The sequence below is a fragment of the Pempheris klunzingeri genome, chromosome 20, assembly GCF_042242105.1.
Source record: "Pempheris klunzingeri isolate RE-2024b chromosome 20, fPemKlu1.hap1, whole genome shotgun sequence".
Classification (NCBI taxonomy): domain Eukaryota; kingdom Metazoa; phylum Chordata; class Actinopteri; order Acropomatiformes; family Pempheridae; genus Pempheris; species Pempheris klunzingeri.
In genome coordinates this window covers 19,866,378-19,876,414 of record NC_092031.1, presented here as the reverse complement: position 1 = coordinate 19,876,414, position 10,037 = coordinate 19,866,378, and the positions used below count along the sequence as shown (strand labels likewise).

Sequence of the window (10,037 nt, the reverse complement as noted above, 5' to 3'; positions counted from 1 at the left end):
TGTTTTTACCAAAGCCTGCTGACGAGTGAGTCGATGTGAAAACTGAATGTAGCTTTCTGATCCAGACAGTGATCCAGTGTGAACAGGGGGGGGGGGTGAGCACACAGCTCTGGGGGGTTCTGGTGTTAAACACTAGAGTCTGGGGTCTGTTTGTGAGGAGCGCTCAGTTTATTTCATAGAGAGATTGTATTGAATGCTGAAGTGCAAGACTGAAACCACAATCAGCTGAGGGTAGAAGAGAGAGAGGGGGGGGGGGGGGGGCTTGAACTCATGCTAAACTCCATTTCTGTCGTAGGTAGGTAGAAACTTACGAGTCATCGCCTTGAAATAGAACTCAATGCTTCCATCACTTTTAATGAAAAGGTTTTCCCTGTTTAAGCCCTGTAGCCCCCCCCCCCACACACACACAAATACAGACATTTGTTCCCAAAGACATTCAACTACGACAAAACACAAGAGTCAAGAGGTGATTAGCGGGAGGCCTTTATTAGTCGTAACAACACATACTGGAAATATTTCAAAATAAGAGCATATACGGTCACTTCCTTCTCCTTTTCAATGCACTCAGTCACCACATTTCCCTCCAGTGTCCCGACCCTTCATAGACCAGATGGGAGGTCTCAGGATCGGGCTGGCTGCTGTATAGTGGGACTGGACTGCTTACTGGGGGTCATGAAACCAAGTGAGGAACCTGGGAGTCAGAGACAGCTCTGGGGGGTGGGGGTGGGGGGGTAGAGCCTTTCACCACTGACACTTGTGCATCAAACCCATTCAGCCCATCACCATCAGAACACTCTGGAACCTCTGAGGGTGAAAACTTCTGACAAACATTCATCATTATTCTTCCATCAGGATACGTGGATACAGATCATTCTTTACAATTACATGAAAAAAAACAACACTGTGAGTTTAAACCATGTTTTACAGATCAGTGTGTTATCCAGTGTGCTCACTCTTACACTGTGAAAGACACTTCACTGACATACTGTCTTTGTCTACATTAATAAATACGTTTTTAGAGGCTTTCCATATTTGAGTTTTGGTTCGTTTTAGCTCAGTTGACAAGAATAATGATGCAGATGAATGCGGTGAAAAAATAAAAACAACTAAAAACCCACCAAAGCGGTCGCTTAGCTTTGTGTCCGACTGGAAAACACACAAATAAAAATGCCCCAAATGATCATATCAGCAATATTATGTGGTCAACGTTTTTAGGTCAGGAGTAACTTTCTGGCAGTTGAACTGACTTGTGTGCAGGTTGAGCGACAGAGAAGCAGAGCGTCACTCACAGGTACAGTGGAAGCATGAAAGCAGAGGAGGAGCAGGAAGAGAGGCGACAGGACAGCTGACCTGGTATCACTTTGCAGACACGTCGGCCTTTCACGCTTTAGAGATGAGATTATTTTCTAGTAGTTCTGATGTTAGAGGTACAGTAACATTATGTCTAAGACATCACACTACATTCTACACATGTTAATAACCGGATAATAGACCGTAACTGAACTGATCAAACTGAAAACGGAGGATGAAATCACGTCACTGAAAATGTTCCACAGTGTTTTGGCGTCTTTATTCTTCAAATTGAACTTTGTTAGAATTTCATCGTCTCAGTTATTCTTTAACAACATGCCCACCCCCACGCAGGCGCGTGTATTTGGACAGTATATCATTTAATACTGTGTTGTTGGGACATCGGGGGGGGGGTTGTTGTATGTTGTGTTGTTTGTGGCCAACAGATGCACCAGGGAAGTTCATCCTAAATGACTCTAACTTAGTTTAATGTGTCCTACAGTGACGCCTGTGAGTCCTGAATAGTTTGATATCCACACAGATGGAGCAAACAGCAATTTAAAGTGACGAATACCTAATTTTCTTCGACTGCGCTATGGAAACAGCCCATGTAAACCGTACAAAAACCTTCAGCATTTCTTGAGACAAACACAGATGTTCTATTTAATAAGTTATAAAACATCATCGGTCACTATATGGCTGACTCTTGATTAAAGAAATTGCTTAAAATTGGAACCAAACCACAGTAAAAAAAAAAAGCTGAGTGATATATGGCAACACAAAGAGATAACTTAGAACATCCTACTCACACTACAAACTGACCCACTTTCTCTTCAGCAGACAGGAGGACACCACGCAGAGCTGACAGGTGGCTTGAATCGATGAGATTTAAAAAGGTGCAATAAGGAGGAATAAGGTACGTTTGGGGTATTAGGGAAAATGGCACAGAACGTTAACTTGCTGTGTCCAAAGACTCACTGGATTACTGTCAGCGTATAAAACAAAGTTAAACCGACACATCCTGAACTAACGGGAGAAAGAGAGCCATCTCGGGAATGTTGGGGAATCGGTGTGAAGGTGGATGGTGTGCTCGGGGAGGACACGACTAGCCCTCCCTTGCTGTGACACGAGGCTCCGCCAGTGAGCTGTGGATGATGCTGCTGATGGACTCCACCCCCTCTCCCTCCAGGAAGGTGCGGTGGTCTCCCTCTATGACGTGGACTGACACTTTGCCGTCACATACCTGCAGAAAGACACGCACTGATTCAGCATGTGAGCAGAGCACAAGCAACCGCCAGCTGGCGTTGGCAAAAGAAACGCTGACATTTGTTGTATTTCCCCCAGTACATGAAGTGAGCTGAGCTCAGCTCAGAGTGGGAGTGTACTTATCCGTCGTACCTCGCTGAGCTTGTAGTCAGCTCCCAGGTTTTGCTCGTACTCGCTGCTGGTTTTGGCGCGCAGCAGCGTTACGTTGCCGCGGTACTTTGTTGCAGGCACATAGCCGTCGGCGGCCTTCAGCTTGTAGTAGAACGCGGTGGCTGCAAAGTGCAGCGAGTCTCGGCTGATGTTCTTGTGGCTGGAGGTGATTAGGTCTACTGCAGTGTTGACACGGGCCTCCAGGTCCGCAAGGGGGAGAAGAATCTGGAGAAGCTGCAGGATAAGAGGGGCCAATCAGAGGGCTGGATGGAGACCACTAGAGGACTGTGAAGCAATATACAGTGATGGAGCCAAAGACCTGTCCACCTCATGTTGTGCCATGTAACAGCCTTCTGATAGTATCCCACTTTCAGCTTATTTAGCCAGTGTTCTTCTATGCTGTTGTGAGAGCAAACCCAAAACACAGTTCACACCTGGTTTGATCAGGACATTCGGACTCTTCAGTTTAATCCAAACCAAAATCACAAATATGAAACCTCCCCCGTCTGATGAAAGCAGGTGGTCCAGTCCAGATCAAACCATGGTTCGCTTCATTTGTCGGAAGTTTCTGATTGGATGTTCTACACTGTAGAGGAGCTGATAGTGACTTATGGAAAATCTTTATTGTGTGTGTGTGTGTGTGTGTGTGTGTGTGTGTGCACACTCATGTGTCCGTCTTGTTGTACCTTGTTGTACTCGATGCCTGTGAACTGCTGAATGAAGGCACACAAGGCTTCAGTCTCAGCCTCTGACTCTTTGCCTGGGGTCAGCTTGGCCCTGTACGTCTGGAAACCAGAGAGTGAGTTAGTGTAGCAGAGCAGACCCACAGCTACTTTAACCTCCAGCTGTTCCCAAAGTGCAGCATCAAACATTCATTGGGCAGCTTTAGCCTAAAATGTGCCCCGAAGATTTTCTGACATCAGCAGAGAAGTTAGGAAAGACTTCATGGACCCCTGCACGTCATTAAACTCGACCGTCCTGTGGGTTCACTGTGTGTGTGTGAGAGGATCAGCTCATGTCTCTAACCTGTGTGTACGCTGCCACATAGGAGTGTGAGCCGTCAAACAGAAACAGGTATTCCACAGGCCGACTCTGGGTCTGAAGCTGAGAGCACATTTCAAATGCCACACAGGCACCAAAGGAGTAGCCAGCGATTCGGTACGGCCCATCTGGCTGCACCTGTCTGATACAGTCCACGTAGTAGGCTGCCAGGGACTGGATGCTGTCCAGGGGGGCGGCTGGGGGACACGGGACACACCGAGTCAACTTGACTGATCGTACTATCACACTCCACTTCAAATCCTCACACTTGTATTTTTATGAATGTGTGTATTTTACGTCACACACACACTGTATAGACACACACACACACACACACACACACTGTATACACACACACACACACACTGTATACACACACACACACACACACACACACACACACACACACACACTGTATACACACACACACACACACACTGTACACACACACACACACACACACACAGTACACACACACACACACACACACAGTACACACACACACACACACTCACACACACACTGTACACACACACACACACACACACACACACAGTATACACACACACACACACACACACACAGTATACACACACACACACACACACACACACACACACAGACACACACACACACACACACACACACACACACACACACAGACACACACACACACACACACACACACACACACACAGTATTAACATGATAACAGATCAGCTGTCTTCTCTCTGGACTGACATCAGCCACAGTGAGTGCTTGTGAACACAGAATACCTTTCGTGCACTGCAGGCCGTAACAAGGTACGCTGAGCTTGGAAGCGAGTGTCTTGAAGGCGCCGATGGAGCCCTCGATGGGATGGACCAGGAACAGCGGCCTCTCCTGGCTCTGGACCTTGTTGAGTGGCGTCACAGTGGGGCCGCTGGGATTGACCAATATCTGGGTCAGATCGGTCTCCAGCAAAGAGCGAACGCCGTCCCTCTTCGCTGCAGCGTGGTGAGATTCTGCATAGTTGGAAGAAGCAATGAGGAAAAACTCTTCCTGTTCTGAGTGCGTCTGCAGGTTTAAAAGGCCACATTCTACAAGGAAGTGGAGACCGGTGAAACAGATAAACGACTCTCTCAGAAACGCCTCGTCATGTCTCAGAATAGGTGTGAGAGCAGCTCTGAACCATACCGTTTGATCCACCTGGCTTGCTATTGGCCAGCTCTCGCAGCTTGTTGATGGTGAGCTGGCGAATCTCCCTCATGGTCATGACGATGTCGTAGTCGCGCTCCAGAGTCTGCCGCACCTCCACCCCCATCAGGGAGTCCAGGCCCAGGTCGGCCAATGAGGCGTCAGCATTCAGGCTGTTCACGTCCCGCACGCCTGGGGGGGGGGGCACAGTGAAACGTCTGATGGACCAGAATTTAGGGCAGCAAACTAGTTTTGCTGTTTTCATTATGTTTTATTATGTTATGTTATTTTTTATGTTTGTTTTATTACGCAGCCTCAAGGTTGATCTGTAATTTACGATTGATTTCCTGGAAACTACGTAACTGTGGGAAATAGAGACTGTGTTCAAATGAGGTCATTCATTCCAATCAGTGTTGTACAGTACAGTTCAACATGCAGCAGAGCTTAGAAATCAACAACTGCTTATGACCTGAACTAGACAGACTTCCAGGAGGCCAATAACATAGATGTCTGGGATCCATATTAAACCACTTACTGCTTCAAAGACAAGGTCTCTCCAAAACCACAAACACCTTAAATCAGGGCTGTGAATACCGTCACCCCTGATCCCAGCTGGGATTACTACTAAAAACTACACATGAGCACAGTGCAGCTCTCAGACACTAGCTGCTGCTGGCTAACGGTACTTTCAGCACTATACATGTACAGTGGCAAGAAAAAGTATGTCAACCTTTTGGAATTTCATGGTTTTCTGCATTAATTTGTCATAAAATGTGATCTGATCGTCATCTAAGTCAGAGGTATTAACAAATATGACTTTTCTGTGAAGCATCATTAATCCAAAGGCAGCAGGTCCAGCATGACCCCTGACAGCAGACGGCCGGTGTGAATACACACAGTGTCGTTGGTACGAGTGCTTCCGTATGGCTTGGTTCTTACCCAGAATGTGGCCAACTGCATCCACCAAGTTTCTCTGGCTTCCTGCCTCACTCTTGACCACCGTCCTCTCTGCCAGCACAAAGCTGGACATCACCGGCTGCTGCTGGCACAGGAAGAGGTCGAGCACCTCCAGGCAGGATGCGATGCGCTGCGGCAGGGTGCCACCAATCACAGCGTCGTTCCCGCCCATGGTCTCCAGCACCACGCCCACGTCGCCGATGGCCCCCCACTGGACCGCCACTCCCGGCAGGCCATCGTAGCGGCGCTTTTCACACACACGCTCCATGGCTGAGTTGGCGTAACCGTAGTTACTTTGGCCAGCGTTGCCACGACCACAGCTGACTGAGGAGAAGGCCACGAAGTAGCTGAGGTCTGGACACGTCTCTCTGGTCACTCTGGAGAGGGAATGGAAGTGAGTGAAGATCCAGAGAGAAGCAAACAGCTGACTTCCCTCCAAATGGAGGGATTTCTGTGAGTGTCTCACCTGTCCAGGTTCACAGTGCCGTCATATTTAGGTCTGTTAACATCGAGGAAGAGCTGCGGAGTCAGATTCTCCAACATGCCGTCTCTCAACACCTGATAACGACATCCCAAACATGCAACTCATGTTTACTTCAACATGCAATCACTGTGAATTTAAATGTAGAAGCACTTTTTTGACCAGAGAGGTCAGAGTTACCTGTGAACGGGACACGACAGCAGTGCTGCGGTGGACATGATTACAGCGGAGCCCTACAGTGATTTATTTCTATGTAATGGTAGGCTTTTCATTACGCATTGACACCGCTGCACAGTGACATTTAAACGTTAAATGTGAACAGTAAACTGTGGGCAGAACCAATTAAATACTGAAGAGAAAAGAAACCATGTTTAGAGAGACATCACTAACTGCAGACTGACGTCGGTGAGGTGGGCCTTTGAGTGAAGTGTTAGCGACAGCATGCTAACATGCTCACACTGACAGATGTTCAGCATCGTACTTCACCATGTTGGCGAGCTAGAACGCTCCGATTAGCACTAAACTAAGTCCAGCTGAGGCTCATGGGAGTGTCATTAGTCTCACAGGTCAGAAACTACTTTAACCTGATGACCATGACGACACTAGGTGCAAAAGGATTACAGAAGTTTTTACATTTCATCCTCAAGGGATTTACGGCAGTCTACTCCATTGTTTCTTTTCTTTCTTCAGTCAGCTGACATATATCATGAACAACTGGGGACATGTTCATGTTAGCATTTCTACATTTGAAAACAAAAAGCATTTCTGATTTAAATCAGATTTTATACTCCTGGCAGGTATAAGATCAGAGAGCTGGGGGGTTCTGGTGGTGGGGTTACCATGGCGAGGTGGAAGACACCGCCCACTGGGCCCAGCGCGCTGGCCTCAGCTATGAGGCGCTCCGTTCCCTCGAGCCTGCTGACGTCATTGGTCGACACCAGCACTTCCACACCTCGACTCTGCCATTCACGCACGCGCTTCGCCTGGTAACCTAGCAACAGTTACAAAGCAGAACTGTGAGAAAAGGCTACGACGGCACCACAAGCTGATGTGCTGATGTTTGCTTCAATCATGATTCCAGAGCAAAGTCTCAGGAGAGTACAGGCTGTGTTCCTGTCCACCGTGTCTTACCGTTCCTGATGCCTGATCTAGACGTCAGCACCAGTTTGCGGGCTCCTCTCTCCGTCAGCCACTGAGCAAGCTCCAAACCGAAGCCCCCCAGGCCACCAGTGATGACGTAGGAGTGGGAGGCGGGGCAGAAGGTGCGACATATAGCTGGGAAAGATAAAGGGGAAGCAGCCTGGACTGCTGCAGCGCTCTCCTCATGACGCACCTGTGTAAGGAGAAGAGCCGGTGAGAGGACACAACTATTATGTGGAGCTAAACAGACACACAAAGTATTAACTGAAGCACCTCGGATGTTCCAGGATCGTTCCGTTTTCCTTTCACTATGTTTTTACTCATATATATTCAGGCGTATTAGTAAGTCTTTCAGTGTTCTCTGACAGGCTGGTCCACTAGGAACAATCTAGTCCTCTTCCACTAGTGTGAAGGTCAGGGGGGAAACTAACCTGCAGAAGGACTTTGCCAATGTGCTTGCCCTGAGCCATATATCTGAATGCCTCCTCCACTCGGTCCCTCTCAAACACTGTGGTCTTCAGAGGCTGAACTACACCTCCCATAATGCCTTCCTTGAGCAGCTGGGACACGTCCTCCCACTCCCGGTTGCCCTCTTCAAAGAGAGCGTCCAGCAGGATGCCGTGGAATGCCACATTCTTCAGGAAGAGAGCCATGCCTGGGGAGACGACAACAACAACATGATGAGGCTGCTTACAGCGGCCCCCACGCTGCAGGTGATCCACACCATCAGTCGGCAGCCACGGGCAAAGTATCAAAGTGACTTGTAGAGATGATGCTGAGAACATTGAATGTGACACAGGAGCACACAGTGTTTGGTGTGTGTTCCTACGTCATTTATCTCCACTGGAAGGTTCTAACCTTTTAATGCGTCCATAGATGTACAATCATTACTGCATTGCATTACTCAATCATACTTGATGAGGATTTTTAGGAATAATAGAAAGAGACTTAACGTAAGAGTCTGACATGATATACAAATAGGTTGAGTGATGACTGAGAAGAATTATGTTTGACACAAATGATGGATTTTTAGATTTCTTATCTTATCAGGGGAAACGTGTACATTTATACATTTTCTAATTTCCTCTGATATTTAGAGGATCATATATTTGTATACATTTGTGAAATGAAAGGAGTTCCACTCGCACTGTTACTGTCAGCCCGAGGGCTCCTACTGACCCAGTGGGGAGTTGTTGGACAGGTCGTATTTGCCGATCTCCAGGAATCGCCCATGTCTGGCCAGGCAGCGAATACTGGCCTGCAGCTTCTCCTCAGCCAGAGAGTTCAGCACCACATCCACACCTGAAAACACACACACACACACACACACACACACACACACACACACACACACACACACACACACACACACACACACACACACACACACACACACACACACACACACACACACACACACACACACACACACACACACACACACACACACACACACACACACACACACACACACACACACACACAATTTTCATCTTTGCACATTCTGTCTTTTTGCACCTTTCCGTTGTTTTTGCACTGTCCATGAGAGCTGCTGCTTCTATTTCAATTTCGTTGTGCTTCGTGCTCAATGACAAATAAAAGAATTCTGAATTCTCACACACACTCACACACAGTCACAAAAAGTGGTACTCTCAAAGCTCAAAACACTGCAGGTAAACTCTCTGAACATGTTGACCCCCAGCCACTGAGCCACCACCCATTTTATCATTCCATCTTGTTTTTGCTGCAGCTGGTGAACCATGTGACGATGGTATTTCACTTTCACTATCTTGGGAATCCCTTAGTTTCAAAGCAGCCATTGACTGATAACAGGTAGATAATGCTATGTGCAGTATTGTGTATTGCGTCCTACGTCAAACATGTTTACAGAGAGCTATCTGACCTTTGCCTTGCGTGTGAAGCAGGATGTGCTGTTCGAAGGAGGTGTCTCTGGAGTTAGCAAAGCAGTCTGCTGAGAGCTGAGGGAACCTCTCCTGCAGATAGGCCCGCTTCTCAGCCGAGCCTACAGGTCCCACACAGGAGGAGGTTAGGGTTCAGAAGATGTAACAGCTTTTATCAGGTATCATCTCAACATTATCTCACAGTTATTAGATACTATATCAAAAATATGAGAAAAAAAAAAGCATCTCTTGAAAATGAAGTGTGTTTTTGTATCAAAGAAAGAAATAACTAAGAAGAGCTGTCATCACTATGACTGTGTATGGGAATGCAAAATACTGACCCACTGTAATGAAGACTTTGCATTTCTTGCTCAGTGCTATGGCGATGGCAGCTTGGCCGACCCCCCCTGAACCCGAGTGGATGAGAACAGTCTCTCTGGGGCGCAGCCTGCCGCGCACCACCAGGGAGTAGTAGGCGGTGGCGTAGACCACTGGCACTGAGGCTGCCTGCTCCAGTGTCCTGCATACACACAGGGGCATCAGCAGCGTTATTCATCATTCTATAGAAAGCAGTAATAAGAGCAGACAGGGGGGGGCACCACAATGTACAATCTTAACTAAAGTAGCAGTATTGT

The 10,037-nt window shown here is 47.6% G+C and overlaps 1 protein-coding gene across 1 annotated transcript in view; it reads right to left on the bottom strand.

Annotated features, from left to right (window-relative positions):
• Positions 1–467: 467 nt before the first annotated feature.
• Positions 468–10,037, bottom strand: part of fasn (fatty acid synthase) — a 31,789-nt gene continuing 22,219 nt past the window's right edge. Inside the window, exons 29-42 of the mRNA XM_070852157.1 lie at positions 9,744–9,922; positions 9,405–9,524; positions 8,681–8,803; positions 7,933–8,156; positions 7,493–7,694; positions 7,201–7,352; positions 6,347–6,438; positions 5,863–6,257; positions 4,924–5,115; positions 4,524–4,751; positions 3,733–3,944; positions 3,393–3,491; positions 2,689–2,940; positions 468–2,533 (exon numbers count right to left, since the gene is read on the bottom strand). Of these exons, the coding sequence (XP_070708258.1) occupies positions 2,396–2,533; positions 2,689–2,940; positions 3,393–3,491; positions 3,733–3,944; positions 4,524–4,751; positions 4,924–5,115; positions 5,863–6,257; positions 6,347–6,438; positions 7,201–7,352; positions 7,493–7,694; positions 7,933–8,156; positions 8,681–8,803; positions 9,405–9,524; positions 9,744–9,922 (2,608 nt within the window). The 3' untranslated portion in view covers positions 468–2,395. The remainder of the gene's footprint in view (positions 2,534–2,688; positions 2,941–3,392; positions 3,492–3,732; positions 3,945–4,523; positions 4,752–4,923; positions 5,116–5,862; positions 6,258–6,346; positions 6,439–7,200; positions 7,353–7,492; positions 7,695–7,932; positions 8,157–8,680; positions 8,804–9,404; positions 9,525–9,743; positions 9,923–10,037) is intronic.